Source organism: Rhipicephalus sanguineus, chromosome 3 (assembly GCF_013339695.2).
Source record: "Rhipicephalus sanguineus isolate Rsan-2018 chromosome 3, BIME_Rsan_1.4, whole genome shotgun sequence".
NCBI lineage: Eukaryota > Metazoa > Arthropoda > Arachnida > Ixodida > Ixodidae > Rhipicephalus > Rhipicephalus sanguineus.
Window position 1 is genome coordinate 4,784,005 of NC_051178.1, and position 27,369 is coordinate 4,811,373.

Here is a 27,369-nt window from a genome sequence, read left to right on the forward strand (position 1 = left end):
CGCTCGACCCAATACACATACCTTGTTTCTGAACTACATACCTCTCTCCGTAGTGCACAATTGTGGACCTTAGGTACACACCAAGAAGTTCCAGGAAAGACTCTGAAGAAATTCCGCACTTGTTCTGGAACGCCACAGTCCCGTTTTTCTCAATTAGTTCGCGCACTACTGCCAAAAGTTCATCCTGGGGAATGGAATAAAACATGTCCTCGATGTCTACGGAAAAAGCCGCATTCGCACTGGGGAAACCACTATTCAAATGCTTCACAAGGAAGAGCGAGCTCTGAACCGCGAAAGGATCTTCCAGCGCGAGTCCCCTCATGGCACGTTGCAGAAAGCTGGACACCAACTTTTGCCAGGAGGCCTCTTCAGTCACAATTGCCCTGAAAGGATAGCCGGGCTTGTGCGTTTTTACGGTGAAGAACACCCTCAAGACGTCTTGTCGGCACTTTCGAATCTCCTTTTCCAAATTTTCCAAATTGAGCTGATTGATGATGCCAAGAGCTACGGCCTTTGCTTTTCGAGGTTTCAAATCCGAAATCTTGAAGTTTTTGTCAATTGCTTCTGACGCTTTTACGTCGAACGCAGCAGAGGGTAAAACAACAAACCCACCTTCCTTATCTCCTTGAAGCAACCTGAGGCTGTTCTGTTCAAAACGGGAGATCACGGGTCTCAAGTCCTTGCTTTTCGTGTTGCCAGGCCAGGTATTCATTAGGCAGTCAGTCCCCTCCGATACGCAGTGGTTCCTTTCCTCAGGCGGCGACTTCATGGCGACCCTGTGCACAGTCGCCAACAGTTCATGTTTTTGTGCGCGAGGCTCCAGGCCGTCCTTGTTTTTGAGTTTCGCTGGTTTCCTCGCACCTAAACATGAACCAACCGGCCCAGTTTTTCACGCTTCAGATTGTGAGCAAGAAATGTCAGCAACAATAATGACAAAGAAGCTTTCGTTTCATTTTAGAAGGATAATCGCACCGTACTGCACCTCGGCCCTTTATTCCGTGTACAATATGTATGATGTCATTTATAATAAACGAGTAAATTGTTTGCAAACTTAGCAAAATGAGCCACCTTAATCGCACTTAGGTAGCTTCACAACACTAAATTGTCCTTGTTCAGATGCATATAATGCTGCTGCTGACATGTATACAAATACTTTAAACGATTGTTTGTGTATTTGGAATGCAGAGCTTACGAGAAAATTAAGTAAGACTTTAGTCTGTGTCATTTCCGGGGTAAGGAAGAGGATTTCTTTTCAACATAACAGAGTCTGCGTCTACCTCTAGCGCATAACACACGCACAGGTCGTCAGCTTACATGAATTACATGCTTCCTTAATAAACATTAGCCAACAACAGCAATAAAAGCTGCCCAAGCTTCAAAAAAGAAAAGAAAAATTTGCAGTGGCTTAGCTCGGCTATGCCAGGATATACGTAGCGTTAGCAAAGGTTCAGCTGATTATTCTGAGCTGTTCTGAGCTGTTCCAATGACACACATACGAACACATTGTTTAGAACCGGTAGACCTGGCGGCATGGCCGGGTAACAATACCCATTGGTAACGTAAAGAGTGGAATGCTCTGCTTAACGAGAAATTCTTGCACGTTGTAGAAACCCGCGCCACGGTTTGACCCCACTCAGGCGCCGCCACTAAACTCAACGTTTCACGCACGGCACTACTTGGCGACGTCAAGTCTTTCATGTGCCATAGTCTTTCACACACGTCGCACACGTATCCAAACGGATTGTTTACGAAGTCCGTCTCGAAGGTCCGAGTTGCACTGGCGCTTTCGCTAAGTTTCGCAGTATAGGCAGTCGATCGGCGAGCCTTGACGTCATCGACGGCGTCTTGTTGTTGCTGCTGCAGAGGTGGTCGGGCACGTCGCTCAGCATTCTGGCGACGCCGCTTTGCTAGACGTTCCTCCCTTTCCTCCAGTGTCTCCGCAGCACGTTTAGCCTTCCTCTGTTCATTCCTCGCACGCTGAACCGCTAATTGCCAGGCAACTACTTCGGGATCCGATGATATAAGCTTCTCGGCTCTTGTGCGCCGTTGAGCAGCATTTGCGCTCTCCTTCTCCATGGCGTTACCCACCTGCAAACGCCAGTCAGAGGCGCTATCAAGCGGCACCAGCGCATTGTCAGACGGCGACTGCACAGCGAAGGCGAATAGTTGCGCGCGCCATGGCTACGCCGTCAGCCCTCTCGAATGCGCAGAGCAGCAACGGCGAGTCGCGCGCGCCGGCGCCAGTCTGTCTGCCCGGCCGACGCCACTCCTCTCGCTCTCCGCCACCAGCAGCGGCGAGCCGCGCGCGGCGGCGGCGGAGAGCACGTGAGATGCCGGCTCCGCACTCATCCTCGCGCATGCGCAGCACGACTCATGATGACCCACGCGATATCGGCTCCGGCTAGGCAAGTGTAGCTAACGCTACGAAAGAGAAAGCTCACTAGCGTGCACTTATTTCCGGACGCATCTGCGCACCGCAAGCGCCTTGTGTAGAGCGTTTCGCATGCTGCCGAGCTGCGGCGGGATTCGCAATGACGGCCGTCGTAGCAGACGACGCGCCTGTCCTCACCCTCAGCGGAGCGCTCGGGCATCAAGGCACCCTACTAACAAGTAGTGAGTACGCCACTCCGGTAGTGCCAGTCGTGAAGCGCGACGGATTGATAAGAGTATGCTGGGATTACAAGCTGACGCTCAGCCCCACACTAGACGTAGAACATTACCCGTTGCCTAAGCCCGATGAGTTGTTTGCAGCCCTGGCTGGGGGACAGCAATTTTCCAAAATCGATGTCAACAGGTCTTACCAACAGGTGGAAATGGACCCGCTGTCAAAACAGTACCTCACGCTCAACACACACAAGGGACTTTACGCCGCAAATCGTCTGCCTTTCGGGATCGCGTCTGCACCCGCGATTTTCCAAAAGATCATGGATAACGTCTTGAAAGGACTGAGCTTCGTGTTTTGCTATACCGACGACATCTTAATTACGGGCCGCTCAGAAGGAGAGCATCTGCAAAACATCGATTCAGTTCTAAAAAGGCTGTCAGGACGTGGCTTGCGCTTAAAGCCAACGAAGTGCGAATTCTTTCGTGACGAGCTGATGTATTTGGGCCATGTAATCAACAGGCACGCCATCCATCCAACAGACGAGAAACTGGCCGCGATAGCCAAGGCACCGGCGCCAGCCGAAAAGCATCAGCTTCAGTCACTGCTTGGTCTTATCAATTATTACGGAAAGTTTGTTCCCAACTTATCCACTGTTGTCTCTCCCTTAAACAGGCTCCTGCAAAAAGACGTAGCCTGGAACTGGAATGAACAATGCAATCGCGCCTTTCAGCACATCAAGGAGCTGCTTTCGTCTGCTCCCATCTTGGGGCACTATGATCCAGGCCTACCCCTACAGTTATGTTGCGATGCGTCGGCTTACGGGGTAGGTGCTGTTTTGTCACACGTCTTCCCCAACGTTCAGGTCAGGCCAGTAGCCTATGCCTTGCGCACACTGAGCCGCGCTGAAAACGGGTATAGCCAGCTAGATAAGGAAGCGCTCGCGCTGGTACTTGGTGTGAAAAAGCTTCATTCCTACCTGTATGCAAGGCATTTTCTTCTGCTCACTGACCACAAGGCATTGGCTACAATTTTTGGTCCTAAAACGGGCATACCGCCAATTGCCGCCGCACGACTACAATGATGGGCAGTTGGTTTGTCCGCCTATTCCTTTTCATTAAAGTTCCGGCCTTCTGCGCAGAACGTTGACGCAGATTGTTTATCAAGGCTGCCAGTCGCACAGCCGACTGTCGACGATTAGGAAGAATCGTTTTATGACCTTCGCTTTGACACTATGCCGGTCAACAGCCATGACATAGCTCGCGAAACTTCACGCGATGCTACATTGCGCGCAGTGACGCAGTACATTCTGTCAGGCTGGCCGCGCAGTGTCCCTGACGAGATAAAGCCTTTTTTTCAGAGACGACTGGAACTGTCTATACATCGAGGATGCAATATGCTTGGGATGCGCGTACTCATTCCCAAAAAATTTCGCGCGTTCATCTTAGACGAGTTGAACCAAGGTCATTCAGGTGTTGTGGGTACCAAAGAACTAGCAAGGAGCTATGTTTGGCGGCCTACCATCGACAATGATATTGAGCGGTTCACCGCATCTTGTATGGCGTGCGGATCCAATCGCCATTTGCCACCTAAAGCGCCTTTGCATCCTTGGGCCTGGCCTAGGCGCCCTTGGCAGCGACTGCATGTAGACTTTGCCGGCCCAATAAGCGGAGTGATGTACCTCGTAGTGGTGGATGCTCAGTCAAAATGGCCAGAAGTGTTTCCGATGCGCACAACCACCAGTGAAGCAACCATTTCATGCTTACATGAACAATTCTGCAGATTTGGATTCCCCAAAACTTTGGTGTCGGACAACAGCACTCAGTTTACTTCTGCAGATTTCCAGGAGTACCTGCAGCGAGTGGGAACCCGGCACGTGCGAACGGCTCCGTACCATCCGAGCAGCAACGGTCTGGCAGAACGTTTTGTCCAGACGCTCAAGGCCGCACTTGGAAGTCCAACCGCTCCACGTCGCCGTCGGATCTCGCAGACTTTCTCCTGGCGTACCGCAACACTCCGCAAGCTACTACGGCAGAGGCACCCTCTGTTGTGCTGTTGGGGAGGCGCCTCACAACAAGGCTGGACCTCGTGAGGCCTTCTGTGGAAGACACAGTCACCCACAAGCAGTTCCGGGAAGCCAGTCGTCATAGAAGTCGCGAGAGCACGTTCCGCGAAGGTGACCTCGTGCGTTTTCGCAACTTTCGCCGTGGACCAAGGTGGTTCAGTGCTACCGTGCTTACTCGCACCGGCCCAGTGTCCTATCGTGTGAGTGTCGTGACTCATCGAGGTGTGTGCGAGTGGGTGCGTCACCGGAATCATATAGTGCGTGCTCCGGACACAGACGACTTGGTGATCACTGACTCAGACTTTCGCGCCGAGGCCCCCGTGACAGTGAGCACAAGCCCTACCGGCCCGACCGAACTGGCAGAGCAGCCAATGGCTGCTAATCAGGCCACCGAGCAAGGTCGCCGGTATCCGCAGCGTCAACGCTAATCTCCCGACCGCTACGGCACCTAGACCCCGGGACTCTAAGCAAGTGGGGGGGGGGGGATGATATGTCGTGCGCCTGCGCGATATGGCTTGGACGCGTGTCTTGCGCCGAGGCCATGGATTCTGTTATCACACTTACTGTGCCAAATAGCGCCGCCATTGTAGCTGGCGCGGGCATTCCTTGTTGTAACGTTGTCACGGGCAGTTCGCCCGTAGTTTTAGTTGCTGGCATAATAAAGCCTCAGTTTTCGCTCGCCGTTCGTTGGACTGCTCTTCCGTCAGACACGACAATTTTGCTTATCTCACTGGCGCGGTTTCAACACTAAATGCTCACGAGGAAAGGACCATTCTGGACTACTTTTTGCCACGCCTTGTCTTTTGCCGCACTGCAATGCGCGAGGCCGATCAAGGCTCCTTCTTTGAAGCATTCTGCGTGATATCTTCAATGCTGTAGACGAGTTCGAGTAAGTAATATTGCAAGACACCGGATGGAAAAAAACTGAAACAATATGCCGCAGCGAGCATCTTTGCTCATCAGCCATCCTGTAAGCGAATGAACTTCCCAAGGAAAAAGTGTGATATGAATTGCTGCTATAAAACCCAAGTTTAAATTGGTGCTCTTTTATTCTATTGCATCTCTACAAAAAGGCACCCAACTCACCTTTTCTGGTCGTAGTTTGGTTTTAGGGTCGGTAGGTGTATAGATACCACAAATTTATATGATATTGCATTGGGTAGCATTGCAACATACCTTTTATTTGCGGGACATAGAGCCGGTAGGTGTAGTAAAAGGGGGACGGCTTTGAATAAACACATTTCTTTAAAAAGAGATATATACATTAAAATGGGCCACACACTCGTGGGCATGTGGGCATGCTATATTTTCTAGATCTTGGAGCTCTGGTCCCACGTTGGGGCAGACAGGTTCAGCCTATCCGCCACCCTCGCGCCCTGCTGGACCTAATAAAAGTTGTTTTCATTCATTCATTCATTGGAGCTCTGGTTGCTGGTATTCTACATATGCAGTGTAAGTCTGTCTCCTAAGTAGACTTTTCAAAATTCTTTAAATACAGAATCAGCTTCGCTAAAAGTACCGTGCAGACGTAGGTATACACTTCCGAACGCCGACAAACTCTATGAAACCAGTAATAGCGCGTATTTTGCTTGCACACTACAACAGGGCTAGGTTCCCAATGAGGTTTCCAAAAGTAGCAGTAAGCTCACAACATGCCTATTTTTTTTAACTAGAAAACAAGCACTATTAGCCTTACAATATATCACATCTACTTCAAGTTAAGCTGGATTTGAAAACATGCAAATAACAAAAACATGGTTGATCCCTCCGTCATAGGAATCGGAATAACACGAAAGTAAAGCGTGCCCTTATAGAAGTAACTGAATACTTACTCTACATTGATATAAGAGAGTTTGCACAATGTATATTGATGTCTGGCAGCTAATGGCACCTTTTAACGTGTATGCACCCACTTTGATGATTGGTGGTACATCTCCATCCCGACGACTAACGTTCATGTTAAATGATTAGAACAAACCCTTGTGGTAGCTGTAGTAGTTAACGGTGAAAGCGTAATCAGAGAACGAGGTGTGATAACCAGAAGAGCGTCGCATATTGGACGCAGAACTTGGTCGCCATCCTGCGGCATGTTAAAATATGAACACCACGGCCGGACTAGAGGGAAACAAAAGGCGCGTCGTGCCGCCTCGGTATCCCGGCCGCGATTTTTCTCGGGGCGAGCGCGTGAGCGTGGAACGCGGTGTTACAGCCAGGAGAGGCAGGCGCGCGTCGCAGAGCTATTTTAGGGGCGAAGCTCCTTAAGGCGGCACCCGTTCGTCCCTTGTAGTCGTCGTGCTCGTAGTAGTGAGTAACAAGTCTTACGCTTTGACCTCCAAGGTGGTGCCGGTGGGAGATTTCTCCTGTGCGTTGTTGAACAATACAAAATTCGCAGCGTGCGCGTTAACTAAAAGCCGAATTCTTCTGTCTCTCATTCCCCATTAGCAGCCATGGGCATGTTCCAGTAGGAAACGTTAGTAGAAGTAGAAGTGTAAGTGTTAGCTAAAAGCCGACTTCTTCTGTCTCTCATTGCCATTAGCAGCCATTGTTTACCTCCAAGGTAGTGCCTGGTGAGATTTCCCCTGTGCGTGATTAAACAATAAAAATTTTGTTCAAAACGCCGTTGATTGATGAAATAAACCAACGAAAGACGCCAGATGTTTTGTAAAAGCAGAACGAAAGAACGCCAGATGTTTTTCTTAAAGTGTAGTAGTAGTAGTTGCATGTAGCCACCTCGCCCGATCGTCAACGGGCGAGGTGGACCGGCAACGGCGCGAGGACCCTGCCGTACGAGAGTTAAATCACACTAAAAGACATACTTTGCGGGCGATACACTCTAGTGAGCTTTCAACTTTTCGTCTTAATGTACATGATAAAGAAATTATTTCTACGAAAAACGCAAGGCACACCTTGAGCAATATGTTTGGTTTTGGGACGCTAAATGGAACCATGACGCGATGCGAAGCCGGAGCACTTGCACGATCGCGTTCCGTTGGCTTTCGTTGGGCATGCTACCGACCTCGCGTCGTGGAACGCGCGTCCTGTCTTCCCTCTAGCCTTGCCTTTAATTCGCACAGGGCGAGCGGGGAATGCGGTCGCTCTTGGCGCTCTTTCGCTCGGGAGCGGACTTCTTCCTTGCATTTCACCGATCACAAGTGATAATGAAGGGACCACGTAAACCAACAGTACAATAAAAGTTTGATGTTTAATATATACACGATGTTTCACACTCTTTATATTATGTACTGGGCGCATTTCACGGAAGAGTTTCACGGTTTACAGATGATTCCCTCCGTAGCTTCGCCCCACTCATCATCATTCACCCCGTGGATATGCTGTGATTTTTGGTTTGTATTAACGTGATGCCGTGAGCGAGGCCAACGCTTTTACTACGCTTGGGCAAAGGTCGCCACCTCGCGGTGTGTTAAGGCATTGACAAAATTCAACTTCTGTTGAAAACGCACCAAACGGGACGGACGCGTAACGCGTTGCAGGTGCTAGTCGCGGAGGCCGCAGCAATGACGAATTACTTTACCTTACAACTCCCAAAGGTCAACACCACCTAGACGACCGGGAGAGTGGTAGATATAAAAGGCGCGTTTGTAAAGCCTCCGGAGTCTGTGATCGTGGCGCAGTGGATAGCGTGCCCGGCATCTGTTGTTGCGGACCGAGCGGTCGTGGGTTCGATGCCGGTTGACGGTACCTTTTTTTTCTTTGCCATCTGATTGTGTATATTTTTGCGACGTCATTTCCGTGACGGAAATACCTCACTGAAGTCTTGGTGGACCCCGGCATAAAACACTTTCGTGTTAAAATGTTGCTGTGGCTTAGCTCGGCTATGCCAGGGTACACGTAACGTTAGCAAAGGTTCAGCTGATTATTCTCAGCTTTTCGTTTCTCCGCAGCACGTTTAGCCTTCCTCTGTTCATTCTTCCTACGCTCAACAGCTAATTGCCAGGCAACTACGTCGGGATCCGATGAGTTATCCTTTGCGCCTTTGAGCAGAATTTGCGCTCTCCTTCTCCATGCTATACCACATTGGCAAACGCCAGGCAGAGGCGCTATCAAGGGGCTCCAGCGCAGTGTCAGACGGCGACTGCACAGCGAAGGCGAATAGCTGCGCGCGCGCTGGCACCAGTGCGTCTGCCACGGCTACGACGTCACTCCTCTGTAATGCGCTGACCAGCGGTGGCGAGTCGCGCACGGCGGCGGTGGAGTGCGCGGGAGGTGCCGGCTCCGGTGCGCCAGCTGCGTGACATCACTGATCCTCGCGCATGCGCAGCACGGCTCTTGAGTAGGCGCGCGAAACTGGCTCGGCTAGGCCAGTGTAGCTAACGCTACAAAAAGGTTGCGGGTAGTTCGCACTCACTCGCGCAAACCTTGACAGAACGAAGCACGGACCCGTCGACCGGCACGCGTAGCTCTGATATGCGCCGCTTCCTCCGCGGGAGTACGCAGCCAGGCTATGGCCATGGAGCGGAGTTTCCGCGCGATGTCTCTGTCGGTGGGCGTGGCTTAGCTACTGCGCATGCGCGGCTTTGCCAGATGGTGCGGTATCTGGTCGCTAGCCGACGCGATGCTTGCTTCCTTTTTCTTTTTTAACACGAAAGTGTTTTATGCCGGGGTACACCAAGACTTCCGTTACGCATTTCCGTCACGGAAATGACGTCGAAAAAATTTACACGGTGACATGGCAAAGAAAAAAATGTTCCGTCAACGGGCATCGAACCCACGACCGCTCGGTCCGCAACAACAGATGCCGGGCACGCTATCCACTGCACCACGGTCACAGACTGTAGAGGCTTTACAAACGCGCCTTTTATATCTACCACTCTCCCGGTCGGCGGGGTGTTGTTGCCCTCCGGCAGCGGTAAAGTAATCCGTCATTACTGTGGCCTCCGCGATTAGCACCTGCAACGCGTTACGCATCCGTCCCATTCAGCGCGTTTTCAATAAAAGTTCAGTTTTGTCAATGCTTTAACACACCGCGAGGTGGCAATCTTAGCCCACGCGTCGTAAAAGCGAGCATCACTCTAATCTAAACCAAAAATAGCTCTGCGACGCGCGCCTGCCTCACCTGGCTGTAACACCGCGTTCCCCGCACGCCCCAAGAAAAATCGCGGCCGGGCTACCGGGGCGGCAGGACGCGCTTTGCGTTTCCCTCTAGTCCGGCCGTGGTGTTCAGTCACATTTTAACATGCCGCGGGATGGCGACCAAGTCCTGCGTCCAATATGCGACGCTCTTCTGGCTATCACACCTCCTTCTCTGATTACGCTTTCACCGTTAACTGCTACAGCTACCACAAGGGCTTGTTTAATCATTTAACATGGACGTTAGTCCTCGGGATGGAGGTGTACCACCAATCATCAAAGTGGGTGCATCCATGTAAACGGTGCTATATAACGGCCAGACATCAATATACATTGTACGAACTCTCTCATATCAATGTACAGTAAACATTCAGTTATTCCTGTTAGAGCACGCTCTACTTTCGTGTTATTCCGATTCCTATGACAGAGGGATCAACCTTCTTTTTTTTTCTCTTTCTACATCTTTGTCTTTCTTTTTGTTTCTGCATTTCTTTCTCTCTATTCTTTCTGTGCTACGCTTTACTCTCGCCCCTCCTCCTTTTCCGCCTGCAAGATGCACGGGAGAAAACAGAGCGTCGTTTGCTAGCGCTGCTCCTTGGACCCCTGGAGTTGTCGCTACCTTTCAAAAATAGACGAGCCTTAGGTTGAACTAGACGACTAGGTTGAACCCCATAGAGTTCTGAACAGTGATTGGTGCCCGGTAGCATGAATAAGGGTCTAAAACTGCACTCGAAAGGGAAGTTTGAGGTCAAATAGTGTTCATATAAGCGCCGATCTCGAAAAAGACATTGTTGAGCCCTCCGTCATAGGAATCGGTATAACACGAAACTAAGGCTTGCTCTTACAGAAGTAAGTGAATGTTTACTGTACATTGATATAAAAGAGTTTGCACAATGTGTATTGATATCTGGCAGCTATAGCACCGTTTAACGTGGATGTGCCCATTTTGATGGTTGGTGGTACATCTCCATCCCGACGACTAACGTCCCTGCTAAATGATTAAACAAACCATAGTCAAGAGTCCTACGGAATCCCGCCTGGCCGGGGAAAAACATGATGCAATATAACAAAAAACGCCGACCAAGGTAAAATACACAAAAATTAAAAGACGACGTTTCGGCTGCCCACACGGGACCCTTGTTCACAATGACAGAAAACGGCGTAGTGCGCTCTTCTTATGCACGTGTCATCACGTGCTGCAGACAACGCGCATACACGGGGGGGGAGTGTCCCGATATTCCTGTTGAGTGTATGCGACGTAGTCTGAAGGCCAAAGATTCCATGTGCAACGCGGAAACAACTTTCTTTCTGTGGCAATGATGCAAGCGCTATCCCAGTTGATATCGTGTCCAGTAGACGCAGCATGCTCTGCGAGGGCATTAGAAGCCGCTTTCTTGTTCTTGACGTCGTTAAAATGTTCCCGGAGCCTTTTTTTGTAGTTTCCTGTTTCGCCAATATATACATGTTCACAGTCTTCGCAAGGAATTTTATACACTACACCGGGAAAGTCGTCTCTGTCCAAATTATCCTTGACATTTGTGAGATGGCCGCTGAGCTTGCGTGCCGGAACGCGAGCCACTTGGACGACGTAGCCGCGCAAAACCTTGTGGTGTAGTAGTTAACGGTAAAAGCGTAATCAGAGAACTAGGTATGATAGCCAGAAGAGCGTCGCATATTGGACACAGAACTTGGTCGCCATACCGCGGCATGTTAAAATGTGATTGAACTGAACACCACGGACTAGAGGGAAACGCGAAGCGCGTCGTGCCGCCCCAGTAGCCCGGCCGCGATTTTTCTAGGGCGAGCGCGTGAGCGGGGAATGCGGCGTTACGGTCAGGTGAGGCAGGCGCGCGTGGCAGAGCTATGAGCGAGGCCGACGCTTTCATGACGCTTGGGCTAAGATCGCCACCTCGTGATGTCTTAAGGGATTGACAAAATTGAACTTCTATTGAAAACGCGCCGAATGCCACGGACGTGTAAAGCGTTGCAGGTGCTAATCGCGGAGGCCACATTAATGACGAATTCCTTTACTTTACTGCTCCCAGAGGGCAACACCACCCCGCCGACCGGGAGAGTGGTAAATATCAAAGGTGCGTTTGTAAAGGATCTAGAGTCTGTGACCGTGGCGCAGTGGATAGCGAGCTCGGCATCTGATGTTGCGGACCGGGTGGTCGTTGGTTCGATGCCCGTTGACGGAACTTCTTTTTTATTGCCATCCGATCGTGTATATCTTTTCCACGTCATTTCTGTGACGGAAATACCTCACTGAAGTCTTGGTGGACCACAGCATAAAACGCGTTCGTGTTGAATAAAGGCATGTATAGGCATTTGTAAGTATTTAGGCACAAAAGCCAAAAATAGGCATTTATAGGCACTATAGAAATACCACACAAGCCCTTCTTAATGCTAATTCATGCTCATATATCAAGAGGGTACGATAGGAACGCAAGGAAAAAAAATAGGCATTTGCCTAAAATCTGGTGTCTAGTGATAACTGATGATTATGCCGTGCCTGTTGCGTGCAATAAAAGCATCGCGATTGTCGGCAACGGGCTCGATCGTGTTGTATACGCGCGCACGAAATGCACCGCGAGGGCCAGCTTGGACGTCAGCTCGCCTGTGCTTTGTGACCGCCTGAAAAATGGCCACCATTGCCGTCGGCCACTATGACGTTCGCTCGCCGAAGGTTCTGCGCAGTTATGAGCTGGGAGCTAGCGATATTGGGCAGATGCCTCACCGCTGCAATGTTACTCGTCCAAAGCGCACTGCGGTGGCCGGCAACGAGCTCGATTATATGTAGCGCGCTCGGAATACACCGCATGGGCTAGCGGGGGATTTAGCTAGCCGACTTTAGCTGTGCTGCGGAACTCTGTGAAAATTGGTCGCCATTACCGTCGGCTTCTCCGTCGCTCGCTCGCTCGCTCGCATGCAGGCGGCCCCGCTTTCGCTCGCTCAGCTGCCGCTCGCTCAAGGTTCTCCGGTTCACTGGCAGCAGCGGCGGCTGACGGGCTTGCTCCAGCTCTAGGACGCCGCTCGCAGAAAACTCGCCGACACGTAGATGGCTGCGGCTACCGCAATTGAGCTGTTGCGCTACGCCACTCGAAATGCGTCTTTCGTTATGTATCACATCACGGTGAAACTATTTATATACCATATTTGAGACGTGTGTTTTTATTTCACCTTGCACGTATTTGCCTTGTGCGCGCATCTTCATTCTCTCTGTCACGCGGGACTAGCTATTTGCGGTCGTTTTGTGCTTTGCAGGACGCAGCTGTTGTCTACAGCGGGCAGACTGTTGTGCACGCTGGCGCGTGCAATGCCAGTAATCTATCGCTTCCGTTGAAGCAGCTTCAGTAAAAGGATTCTAGGAGATATGACATCGCGCCTGGTCCTGTATTTGACATTTGACAGTGAATTCACTGAAAGAAAACAGAAACTTCCTATGCATATCGAAAAATAAAACATTTGACTCACTTTTGTCTTTCGTTGTCGCACTGACTGCGAAAGCAGTGAAGCACGCTTGACTAAATATTTTTTTCGCGTGCGCTTTTCCGCGCCACTTGTTGCTCACCGCGGAAAGAAACACGAGAGAAAAGTGTTAAGCCTCGTGGAGGGTAGCTGTAGGAAATCATCCCTGGGAATTAACGGATCATCCTAAATGGGGATGCAAAGACCATCCGCATGGAGTATTGAAGTGCACCGACCATTCCTCCGGCAAGGTGCGACTGTGGGGACTAGCAGTTGCCCGGTAAAGTGTAAACGTGAGTACTAAATGTTAGTCCATTGAGCTGACCTGTGGGGACTAACTGTCCTTAAAGGGATTAATAGTTGTGGTAGCCCCATTAGTCCGCAAAGGGACGAACCACGCACCCTTATAACATTCTTTTGCCTTAGAGTGTATGGGAATGACAGTATAACATAAAGCCATGAATGTAGAAAGTAAATGGTTTATAATTTTCGCCGATTAACTACTGGCGCACCCATTGACTAAAGGTTATATATATTGTTTATACTTTAAAGTGGTATTCAGTTTCCTAGTGCGCACACTGTACCACATGTCTCTCTTTCTGTAGGGAGGTAGCTTACATAAGTAAAATTACCGAATACTGGTATACGTTTCGCGTTCTCAGATGGGTCCGTATACACACTGGCTCGTACTGAGAACTGCGCTGCCGAACGCATTCCGTTCGCAGCACTTTTGCCTCTCACCTTGTCATCTGTACTGTAGCTGCTGCGCTTCATAATGTGGTACTTCTTGTTCCCACCGTTGGCAGCTCCACCTGATGAAGTCTTGCTATGAGCCTTGGCGTCGGATTTCTGGACAGTGGCATTGCCAACCACCACTGGTACAGTCGAGCTTCTTCCGGAGCCCTGGTGTCCCGAGAGGAAGGAGGAGGACGCCTTCGTCGCAGCGCTCTCCTTCTTGCTGAACGCCTTCTTCCGCCGGAAGGGAGACGCCACGTCCTTAAGCTGGCGCCGTGTGGAGCGCTTGCGCTTTTCATCTTGCCTCGCCACTTGCAGGCGCCGTGTGAAGGGAGCCACGCGTTTGCGGATGCCGTACACGGAGTGGCTCATCTCAGCTGCCGACCAGGATGATTCACCGGGAAGAAAAGAAACAACACGAAGAATTAATTCTCTGATAAGACTGCGCGTGACGCAATATATATATATATATATATATATATATATATATATATATATATATATATATATGTATATATATATATATATATATATATATATATATATATATGTGTGTGTGTGTGTGTGTGTGTGTGTGTGTGTGTGTGTGTGTGTGTGTGTGTGTGTGTGTGTGTGTGTGTGTGTGTTGTAACGAAGAGAAAGTACTTCGGCGCAGAGGCAGCATCATCGAGTGTGCAGCAGAGGCTCGAGCTAGCAAACTGTTCTCGGTGCATTGCGCGACCAGCTACACACTCAATAAATCGCCTTTATATCTGGTGGAGCCGTGCTGGGTAACGTTCCCTCTACTGTCCCCCTACCATCCTGGATCTCCGTTCTCGGCGGCTACCTTCTGCTATGCCGGACGCCAACCAGCAGACGCTTCCATCGCCACCTGTCCTGGCACTGTTCCGCAGCGAGAGCCTCCAATCTTCAGCTGAACAGGCGACAACGACGTTGAAGATTGGCTGTCGACTTACGAACGGGTGAGCGCTCTAAACAAATGGACGTACGCGGACAAGTTAACACGCGTGTCGTTCTATCTCGCGGGCGTGGCCAGTCCTTGGTTCAAGAACCACGAGTGAGAGGTCAGAACATGGCCGCTGTTCAAAACGTCAATCACGGCAGTATTCGACCGACCCGCCGTCCGAAAACTCCGAGCCGAGCAGCGTTTGGCACACGCGCACAAGAGACAGGTGAAACGTTCATCAGCTATATCGATGACGTTGTCGACCTGTGCAGACGCGTGAACGCTGTCATGCCGCAAACTGAAAAAATCAAGCACATAATGAAAGGGATTGATGCTGACGCTTTTCAGATGCTGCTGGCGAAGAACCCGATCACAGTCAACGACTATATTAGCTTGTGCCAAAGCTATGATGAATTGCGGAAGCAGCGAGCTCTGACAAGACGTCCTCCTGCACACGATTTGGCATCACTGTCGACTCTGACCTACGGCCACGACAACGCGTCGCTGATAGCCGAAATCAAAGCCTTTGTCCGCGAAGAAGTCGCGCGACAGCTCTTTCTGATGCCCTTCGCTCAGAAGCCTACCGCAACACTACCATCGTATATCCGTGGCGTCATTCAAGGAGAGGCCGCTGAGGCGCTGCCAGCTGCCCGCGAGCAAAACCTTGTGGATGCTCCACTCACATACGCTGCGGTTGCTGCCATGCCCGCTCGCAAAGCACCTGCACCACCATTCCAGCATCCTCTGAACTACCACCCACCTCCTGTTCACTGGGCCAGTACAGCCGCCGCCAACCCGTGGCGCACTCTCGACAATCGTCCGATATGCTTCGCATGTAGATGCCCCGGACACGTCGCAAGGCTCTGCCGCCGCCGGGTTCAAGCCACTGATGACAACCCCCGAGAGCCCTACTTCCCATTTGACTCAAACGCGCATTACGCTCCCTCCGCGCCAGCGCAAGCTCGCTACCAGGCTGATCGCCGCCCCAGAATGGAACATCTTCCCTCGCCCTCTCCCCGCCGTCGCTCCCTTTCTCCTATGCGTCGACGGCCCGCACCTACCGACGAGGGAAACTAGACGACGCAGTTCCCGAGGCAAGAACTGCGCAAGTTTCGGTTTGCCCAAGTCCTCATTCTTGTCCTGCCAATGTTATTGATGTATTTGTCGAAGATGTCGCTACAGTCGCTCTTGTAGATACCGTTGCTACTGTTTCTGTCATCCATGCTGGATTTTGCCGCGCAATTTGTAAAGTCACGACGCCTCTCTCCGGACTGTCGCTTCTTACAGCCAGCGCTTAGCCCGTTCAACCGACCGCAGTCTGTACAGCCCGTGTGACCATTCACGACGTTCTGTAGACGACAGAGTTCATCGTTCTTCCATCGTTCTCCCATGCCATTATCTTAGGATGGGACTTTCTGTCGCGCCACAACGCCGTAATCGACAGTGCTCGGGCTGGGGTTGAATTATGCTTACTTGATGACCCAGCCTCCGTCGACCCTCAATCTTACGCTAAACTTGTCGCCCATGACGACACCTACATCCCTCCGTGCTCTTGGGCATTCGTACCAGTGTCGTGCAGCGCCATATCCGACAGGACGGTCTTCTTCACGCCATCCTACATCTTCGTTACCCGACGAGACTTTCCGTTGCCTTTTGCTGCTCTTGACCTTGTCGAAGGTTTCACCAGGATGCCCATTTATAATCATCACTCATCACCGCTGTCCTTGTTTTGTCACGAATGCCTAGGCCACGTCGAGACGGTCAACTCCTCACGAATCATTTCCGTCCTCGATGAGGTGTCGTCACCCTTCCCACACCATTGACACCATTCTGCCCTATCAACCGGACACGTCCGAGTGCCCGCCGATCTTGGACGCCGCCAGACACGCAGAGGAGTGTCGCCAGCTGGCCCGCCGCTTTACCTCTGATGACCAGAACCGCCAAAAAGGAATCCGCAATGCCCAGAACTCGACTCCCGTTTTTCTTCCGGGTGCCCTTGTGCGGCTGTCAGTGCCGCATCGCACACCAGGGCTCTCTTCCAAACTTCTTCCTAAGTACGATGGGCCACGCCGCGTTTTACAACAGACTTCTCCAGTGAACTACCTTATTGAGCCTCTCACGCCACCGTCTGACCTGCGGCGTCGTAACCGCGAGGTTGTACACGTTCAGAGACTCAAGCCGTATCATGGTTCTACGGTCCCTGCCGACGACTAGTCGCCAGGATGGCTCCTTTTTTGCCGCGGGGCAACTGTAACGAAGAGGAAGTACTCCGGCGCAGAGGCAGCATCATCGAGTTTGCAGCAGAGGCTCGAGCTAGCGAACTGTTCTCGGTGCATTGCGCGACCAGCGACCAGCTACACACTCAATCAATCGCCTTTATACAATATATATATATATATATATATATATATATATATATATATATATATATATATATATATATATATATATATATATATATATATATATATATATATATATATATATATATATATATATATATATATATATATATAATGTATGGGAGGAAGTCACAGTGAAAAACATAAGATTTATTCTGAGCTTTCGGCCGGGGACCGGCCTTTATCAACGATCTTTGTCAAAGGCCGGTCCCCGGCCGAAAGCTCAGAATAAATGTTAGGTTTTTCACTGTGACTTCCTCTCATATATTTTATCTGATAGCCAGGAATATTCTTTTGAAAAAAGAATATATATATATATATATATATATATATATATATATATATATATATATATATATATATATATATATATATATATATAATGTCCTTGAAGGCGAGAGAGCGACGCGGCAAGAAGCAAGACCGAACTTCGACATCTGTTTTAACTCATCCCCCGAAGAAGGGAGGACCCCTCCCGAAACTGTTGGGAATTAAATATTTATATCACTGTTGACAACGCCTCCGTTGTAATATACCTATTATACATACATATATATATATATATATATATATATATATATATATATATATATATATATATATATATATATATATCTGCACTCAGGCACGGGCGCATGCTTGCCTAGAGAAGCACAGGAAAACGAGGTCAGAGAATAGAACAGCCGGTTCAGGAACGGGTGCTGTCTCTGTGTCTCGTTCATTACAATGGCGCAGTCGTCGGAAACGAAGCCTTAAGGCAGACACTACCTGTGCTCGTACGTCTTCGGCGTTCCAGACCCGCCATCCAAGGAAAGCCGTCAACGCTTCCTCGGAGATGGAACCCGCCTATCTGCCACCGCATCTACTACAGTTCGGAGACGGCGTCAATGCCTCCTCGGCACCTCGTAACCTCCCGGCGCCGCGAACGCCATCCGGGGACGGCGTCCAGGCCTCCTCGGCGGCTCGACTTTCCTTGACGGACGCCGCGCTGCCCGCTCACGACATGACGACACACGGGCTCCTCCTTTCTGGGAACGCGGTTCACGCTTCCAAAGGCGTGGATCTCATAGCAAGGACTATACCAACGGGTGAGCCGCCAAGGGACGTCATCCACGCTCCCTTGCCTATTGATCTCGCCTCCACGAGTACTAAGACCACATACTCCGCGGACGTGTTTTCTTGCGCATCGGGCGGTTCACCCGACCGCGGCGCAAACCCCTTGCGTGCCCTCACGCAACTTTCACAACAGCTCAACCGCTTGGCGTGGTTGAGCTCCGGGGTCCGCCCGGCCGCCTTACCATATGCCGCTCTTCCGGAAGTACCACAGTTCCCAGGCTTCCAGGATGACGCAGATATATGGGTGCCGACAATCATTACGCTAGGTTCTAGGCATACCTGGCCCGACAATCACAAATGGCAGGTGGCCATCGACCGCCTTCGTGGTGGCGCCGAGGCATGGTATAAATACGAGGGCATGAAGCAACCGTTCTGGCTCGAATGGAGTGCCAGGCTCATCACTCTTTTCGGCCGGATTCGCTATGACACGTGCGTGCTCAACCAGACGAATACCGAGGACGGAGCTCAAGAGCGGCACCCCCTCGAGGCTGCAGCTAAGCACTGCAGCTCATTGACATACAGTTCGGAATCCTGCTCTCGCACGAACACTGGACTCGGCTTCTTCTCACAGCCAGTCCAGAGGGAGGACCTCCAGCCGACTTTCGGTGACCGGCTAGTCGACGTGGCACCACCACACGCACGACATCGAGCCACCCAATACCGAACGCGGCCTCTTCCTACAGTACAGGTCCGCGTCGACGGAATTGGTGAGCTTACGGCTATTGTGCAAACTGAAGCTCCACGTACTGCGCTACATCGACGCCATGCTCCAGTCGCCCTCCAGCCTTGGTCGGAGGCACCCCTGCGCGGCCTCGGCGGCCTGCCTGTCGGCGCGCTGGATTTGCATATACAAACCGAAGCCGGGAACAAGTTCCTTGCCGCGGTTCCCGTCTTCGAGGACTTGCACGCTGACATGGTTTTGGGAGCTGACTACCTGTTGTCTGGTGAAGTTCAGCTCATCATAGATGGCGGCCGAGTAATGCTCCGCTCCTTCACTCCGAGCATTTTGTCGGCCCCAAGTTCCCAAGTTGAAAGACCGCAGCCACAGATGTCCATCAACGAGAGCATCCTCAGTGACCAGCTGCTGGCACATCTGCCGACCTCACGGCAGTCATTGGCCGAGTGTGTCGTGAGTGCGTCGCTCAAGAAATCCATGGCTACAGCGGACACATTTATCAAGAATTTGCCTGTTTTGTGGGAATCTCCAAGCCGCGGCATGGCCGAGGTTATCGATGTGCCGCCGGAAGATGAAGCCAGCATCGGCCCTTCCAGCCGCCTGGTGTGCGATTCTGTTGACGACGATGGGCAGTTCATTCTGACCGCCAGTGTACAACCTGAATGCCGTACGGATCACCACGAGGTGGTCTCTGTCTACGGGGGACCCTACGCTCATCGGTCGGATGGCCGCGGTACGGAACCCCCGGAGAACATCTTTGTTCTTTGCAGTTACGGAACAGCGGAGTGCGGTGGTGGCCGTGTTGAAGCTACTGCGCCACACCATGAAGGTCAGGCCTCGCAGCCTGACCGAACTCGCAAGCATCCTTCGTTGGGAAAGTATGTGCCTGCACAGCCCGCTGACATGAACAAACATGGGTTAGAGCGAAGCACGGAACAGCGACGATGTAACCTCATGGTAGGCGTGCGACGACCGTCACGACATAGCCAATGGCGTCCACCAGAACAATCATCGCCCGACTTCCAAAGCAAGTCACAGCGTGGCTGTGACCGGCCTCCTCGCGGCAGCCAATGCCGCCCGCCAGAAGCATCAGTGCTATCGATGATGGTTCAGGGGCCAGGACCTCCTGGAAACGACCACCGCCAGAGAAAGGCCATCATTTAGGAGCACTCCATGATCGTGATCGCAGTGTGGCTGAGTGTAAAGACAGAGCGGCCCTCAGGCACGGGCGCATGCTCGCCTAGAGCAGCACAGGTATATATATATATATATATATATATATATATATATATATATATATATATATATATATATATATATATATATATATATATATATATATATATATATATATATATATATATATATATACTGTACACGTATATCAGAATTGTTCTGCAATGTACTCCCACTAACGCTCACAGCTCCACACGCCCCAAATAATAGCCAAGTACGGAAAACTATTGCTTTCATATTAAAGTATCTATTTAATAAAAAAACAGAAGCTCAAGTTAATTATAAATGCTTCGCGAGTGCATATAAAAATGTATGCCGTTGCATTCAGAGTGAAAGCCGTAGGAAGTGCAGAGCCGTGTGTCGGCTGCACTTCGGCGATGCTCGCGTTGACGGGCAAGCAAGCGCTGGCGTTCGAAACGTGTAGCGTGCTCGGCGTCCATTTGGGGAAAGGAAACCGTCATTTCTGATGCATTGGATTGGATTGGAATGCAGTCGCGCACTCTTCTAACGCTCCCGCTCCTTTTGCACCCCGTTGTCATATTGTATACACGACTATGCTATGCATTGCCCTCCCCCGCTTCCTTTTCATCCTTCTCACCAACACATCTCTCCTTCTCCCCTTGATTCTCCTTTCGCAACCTCATGCTATATGATACTATACACAGCTATGCCATGCTTTACCCACCCCTTCCTCCTTCCCCTCACCCCCACCTTCACACCACTTGCTCATTTATGTTAAGATACGAGATCTTGAAAGGGATCTTACATCATAACCCAGTTCTTGTGCACATAAACTGTCCTACCCCACATAAAAGGTTCACTTGCACCACATTTCATGATTTGAAAACGGCGGATGATCCGTCTGTGATTCGCACTCTTGCAGACAGCCTTGATCATTTTGTGTCGCTCAGTACCGAATGTCATGTTGACGGTCTTGCTAATTACTTTGAGTTGTTAGGATCAGTCTATACCTTCCATTGATATACTAAAAAAATAAATATGAAACTTTTTTGGATTAACCGCGATATATTGCATCTATCACGCCGTGTTAGCAGACTACGTAAATCTAAACAATCTAGTCCCGAGGCCTCCTTTCAACAAGCTAAGGAAGAACTTCGTACTAGCACTGCTAAAGATTTCCATTTCAGGAACTGGCTTGCCAGGTTCTTAAGATGGGGCGATGTCCCGCGCCGTAACCAAAGTTCCAGAGGCGACCGCTACAGGCGCAGCTCGCGCGAAAGAGAAGTCCTCTTCCTCTTGTTCTTCGAGAGCCTTGATGATAATATTGCCACATGCGTTTCTTATTATCGATTTTCCTATATTCGGTTTTCGCCCACAAAGACTGTCAGCACCGTCAAGACTGTCAGTTGTCCAAAACTTAACCAGCCTGTTTTGCCGACGGTTCTAATATGATGACTTCACACCCCTCTTTGCGCATTGCGCAGTTACTGTGTTTTTGTTGTTATCCTGCGCAGTGCTTCCGTATATATTGCATATCCAAGCAATAAACCAGTGCTTGTTAGTTCAGCGCTTGTGTATGTCGTACTTCTTCTTCTCCGTCCCGTGTTTAGCGCTGTTTGCTCTCGCCTTAATCATGTACCAACCAGCCCAGTTAAGCACACTCCTACTGTCAGCAACGCTCAGCTCAAACCGCGCCTCATTGTTAGAGTAGCTTCGCGATTATTGTAGATTATTCTGTTATGATTGCGCGCAAGACGCGAACACTCGAGCTTATTCTAGAACTTGCGCGACAACCAGCGATAGCGCTGGAATATTCGACGGCATATGTGTAAATGCCGACGCGCCTCACCGCTTGTCAGTTTTTCGACGGACGACGCCCTCCTTGCCACTATCAGTGTACAGCGTGTATTGCTGTAGTTCGAATTCTCATTTCCCGGCCACAAGTTCGGATAAATAAACAGTTTCATCTTGAAAACGGCGACTCCTGACATGTATAAATGCCGACGCGCTTCACGGCTTCTCAGTTTATCGACGGTCGACGCTCTGTTTGCCGCTATCAGTGTATTGCTGTAGTTTGATTTTCAGGTTCCCGGCCACAAGTTCGGCCAAATAAAGAGTTCCATGTCTGACGTGCTGACTGCTCGCTTCGTTGACGTCACGACCACGTGACATCTGGTGGAGATGCTGCTCGTTCATGTACCGGATGCCCCCGTCAAGCCCTGAACCCAGCGCACGTCGCGAAGAAGACACTGACACCGTCAGCGACAGTCGAGGAAGGCCGACGTTTGGCGCGCCCCTGACAACCGCCTGCTCTGCTACCACTGCGGGGAGGCCGGTCACACGTACCGCCGCTGCCAGTACCGACAGATGGGTCTACGCGGATTCGCCGATAAGGCGCCGCGCCCGCAGCCAGGCGAGCGGCCTCGCGACATCGACGGCTACCTCACCGGAACACAGTGGCAAAAACGACGACCTTCCCGCTCGCCGTCCCCGGCCGCTACATGTCACCGCACCGCCGGCAGTACACTGGCCCAAACCGGGCCCGGTCGCCCAGCCCATCTCCGGGAAACTAATGGCAGCAACCGATGCAGGTGCGGTTGCTGTACGACGAAATGCCGAAGATTCTCCGCGGCCGCCGACGACGACAACGCCACGAGACCTGCAGAACACGACGCGAAGCAGATGAAGCCCTGCCGACGAAACCTCGCGGACCGAAGAAGACCTGACAACGCAGCATGGAAGCACCGCAACGAATAGAGGCAGCCGCGATCCGACGCAGCGAACTAACCGCAAGGCAAGGCGATGGACTACCGACTTCGGCGTTCTCATCGACGGCCACAACATCACCGCCCTCAGCTGGAGGCCACCTGATAACGCCGATTAGTGTCTGCACGGCGAGAGTCACTATCACTAACCGGACTTGTCCTGCGAGCTTTGAAATCCTACAAAACTGCTCCACGGATGTGATACTTGGAATGGACGTCCTAAGTGACCACGGCGCCGTCATCGACCTGAGGTCTGAGTCGATAACCCTAACCTCAGACAAAGCACTCCCATCCCACGCGACGCCAGGGAACCATGCATTGAATGTGATACAAGAGCAGGTGACCATCCCGCCGCGCTCCAGCGTCATTATTTCCGTCGGAACCGAAAAACCTGCGAACCTTGAAGGCATCATCGAGGGCAATCAGCACCTACATCTGAACCGTCAAATTTGCGTCGCAAGGGGTATGGCCGAGCTGCGTGAAGGTAAAGCAAAGGTAGTGCTGACAAACTTCAGCCACGAATATAAGCACCTCGACATTGGTACGATGGTCACCTACACCGACGAATGTGTGGCCGCCAGCAATGCTTTCGCCCTCTTCGATGCTGCCGAATCTGCTTCGACGAATTGAGGCCCCGAACCAGTTTTCGACGTCAACCCGAGCCTTCCGAAGGTCAAGCAAGACCAGCTCAAAACCCTGCTCCTGCAATACGAGGACTGCTTTCCATCATCGTCCAGACTTCGGCAGACACCGATCGCAAGACATCGCATCATAACAGAAGAAAGTACCAGGCCACTTTGTCACAGCCCGTACAGAGTTTCGACGCGAGAACGTGAGGCCATAAAGAAACAAGTCGACGAAATGCTACGCGACGACATCATCCAGCCTTCAAAGAGTCCGTGGGCGTCACCGGTGGTGTTAGTGAAGAAGAAAGATGGGACCCTACGTTTCTGCGTCGATTATCATCGCCCGAACAAAATCACGAAAAAGGACGTGTACCCCCTCCCACGTATAGACGACGCCCTAGATCGACTCCACAACGCGAAGTACTTTTCTTCGATGGACCTCAAGACCGGCTACTGGCAAATCGAAGTCGACGAGAGAGACCGAGAAAAGACTGCCTTCATAACACCGGACGGCCTGTTCGAGTTCAAGGGGTCATGCCCTTTGGTCTTTGCTCGGCACCTGCAACTTTCCAACGGGTCAAGGATACAGTATTAGCTGGCTTGAAGTGGCAAACTTGCCTTGTTTACTTGGACGACATCGTTGTGTTTTCGTCGAACTTCGACAATCACCTCCAGCGCCTTGAATCTGTACTTCAAGAAATCATGAACTCCGGGCTCACCCTGAAGCCAGAAAAGTGCCGCTTCGCGTACCAGGAGCTCTTATTTTTGGGTCACGTGATCAGCAAGACTGGAGTGCTCCCAGACCCACAGAAAGCTGCCATCACCGCCTTCCCGCCACCCACTGACAAGAAGGCCGTGCGCCGATTTCTCGGCTTGTGCGCCTACTACAGACGCTTTGTCAAAGACATTTCACGGATAGCCGAGCCACTAACGCAGCTCACGAAGACCGACGTCGAATTCAGGTGGCAAACAGCGCAAGTCGGAGCATTTCATGAACTCAAACGACGCCTGCAGACACCTCCGATACTTGCGCATTTCGACGAATACGCCGATACGGAGATTCACACCGATGCAAGCAGCGTAGGACTCGGCGCCGTCCTTGTGCAGCAGACGGGTGGACTAGAAAGGGTTATCAGTTATGCTAGCCGGTCGCTGTCTAAGGCAGAGGCCAACTATTCTACAACAGAAAAGGAGTGCCTCGCCATCATCTGGGCTACCTCAAAGTTTTGCCCCTACCTCTACGGCAGGCCCTTCAAAGTTGTGAGCGACCATCACGCCTTGCGTTGGCTAGCTAACTTGAAGGACCCTTCAGGTGGAGCCTAAGACTTCAAGAGTTTGACATTACCGTCGTGTACAAGTCCGGAAGGAAACATTCCGACGCTGACTGCCTGTCTCGTGGCCCCGTCGACCCACCACCGTCCGACGACCCGGATGATGACAGCTTCTTGGGAGCCATAAGTGCCGACGACTTCTCCGAACGACAGCGAGCCGACCCGGAACTGAAGGGCCTTGTGGATTACCTCGAGGGCAGGACCACCGTTGTTCCGAAGGTGTTCGCGCGGGGACTGACGTCGTTTTTCTTGCGCAACGGTGTTCTCCTAAAGAAGAACTTCTCACCGCTTCCAGCCGATTGCCTTCTCGTGGTACCCTCGACATTGCGGCCAGAGGTCCTCCAGGCTCTCCACGATGACCCGACGTCTGGACACCTGGGTGTTTCTCGCACGCTACCAAGAATACAGGAGAAGTACTACTGGCCGCGCCTTTCCGCCGACGTCGCCCGTTACGTAAAGACCTGCCGGGACTGTCAGCGACGCAAGACACCGCCCATTAGGCCAGCCGGACTTCTGCAGCCTATCGAGCCACCTCGACGGCCGTTCCAGCAAATCGGGATGGACTTACTGGGCCCGTTCCCGACGTCCAATACCGGAAACAAGTGGATCGTCGAGGCAATTGACGACCTCACCCACTACGCCGAGACAAAGGCCTTACCCAAAGGCAGTGCCGCCGAGGTAGCCAAGTTCTTCGTAGAGCACATCGTCTTGCGTCATGGCGCCCCAGAGATCCTCATCACAGACAGAGGTACCGCCTTTACTGCGGATCTAACTCAGGCGATCTTCAAATGCAGCGAGACGAGCCACCGCCGCACCACCGCCTACCACCCGCAGACCAATGGCCTCACCGAGCGTCTAAATAAGACCATAAGGCCAGGCTGGCCATGTACGTCGACGTCGAACACAAGACATGGGACGCCATCCTTCCGTACGTGACCTTCGGGTACAACACGGCCGTACAAGAAACGACACAGATGACGCCATACAAATTGGTCTACGGGCGAAGCCCGGCAACGACGCTCGACGCCATGTTACCAAACGTGACCGACGAGGAAAACATCGACGTGACCACCTACCTACAGCGCGCCGAAGAAGCACGACAGCTCGCCCGCCTACGGATCAAGAACCAGCAGACGACTGACAGCCGCCGCTACAACCTTCGACGACGCCACATGGAATACCAACCCGGTGACCGTGTTCGGGTATGGACGCCAATACGCCGGCGCGGACTTAGTGAGAAGCTTCTTCGACGATACTTCGGACCGTACAGGGTACTTCGACGCCTCGGCGCACTTGACTACGAAGTTGTCCCTGACGGCATTAGGAACTCTCAGCGGCGCCGTGCACGACCTGAAGTTGTCCATGTCGTGCGCCTCAAACAATATTACGCGCGTTAGCAAATCTGAGGACTGTCATTTTGCTTTATTATTGTACTTTCTTGCTTGTGCTTATTGTTTATTGTACTTTGTTGCTTTATTCTTGTTATTTATTGTTGCATGTATTGGCCACCCCCCCCCTTCCCATGTTCTGTTTTAAGCATCGGGACGATGCTTTTTCAGAGGGGGGGCATTGCCACGTGCGTTTCTTTATCACTTTTGCTGTATTCGGTTTTCGGCCACAAAGACTGTCAGCAACGCTCTGCGCGAACCGCGCCTCATTGTTCGAGAGAGAGAGAGAGAACAACTTTATTGGTTCGATCCGGCAAAACAGGGGAGGGGATAAGGATGGAAGCTTCGCGATCATTGTAGATCGTTTTGTTAAGATTGCGCGCAAGACGCGCACACTCGAGCTTATTCTAGAATTTGCACGACAGCCAGCGATAACGCTGGAATATTCGACGGCGCATGTTTAAATGCCGACGCGCTTCATCGCTTGTCAGTTGATCGACGGTGGACGCTCTGTTCGCCGCTATCAGCGCATAAAGTGTGTATTGCTGTAAATTACCTTTCCGTTTCTCGGCCACAAGTTCGGCCAAATAAAGACTTTCATCTCGGACACGTCGCCTGCGGTCTTCGTCGACGTCACGACCCCGTGACACTATGCTAACGTCAGCTCAGGAAGGTTTCCGTCGCAGTTACACCACTGTAACGCAATTAATCGATTTCGTTCATGACGTCGTTTATAATTCCGTTGTGGGTAACCCAATAGATGCCATTTTTATTGATTTCTCTAAAGCTTTTGACCCTGTGATTCATTCTAAGCTACTGTTAGAACTAAACATCATTCTCAATAACCTTGGTTAGCCAGTTTCTTGGATAGCCAGTTTTCTTCTTTCTGGCTAAGAATTTATTTCATGAATTCAAAGAAATCCTCTCCCGTTGACGTCGCTTCTGGCGTTGTTCGGGAATCCGT

General features: G+C 51.2%; 1 protein-coding gene across 1 annotated transcript in view; it reads right to left on the reverse strand.

The window, feature by feature from the left end:
• Window positions 1-27,369, reverse strand: part of LOC119386420 (uncharacterized) — a 254,618-nt gene that overhangs the window by 152,485 nt on the left and 74,764 nt on the right. The window contains exon 3 of the mRNA XM_037653728.1: window positions 13,965-14,335. Coding sequence (XP_037509656.1) covers window positions 13,965-14,335 — 371 coding nt within the window. The remainder of the gene's footprint in view (window positions 1-13,964; window positions 14,336-27,369) is intronic.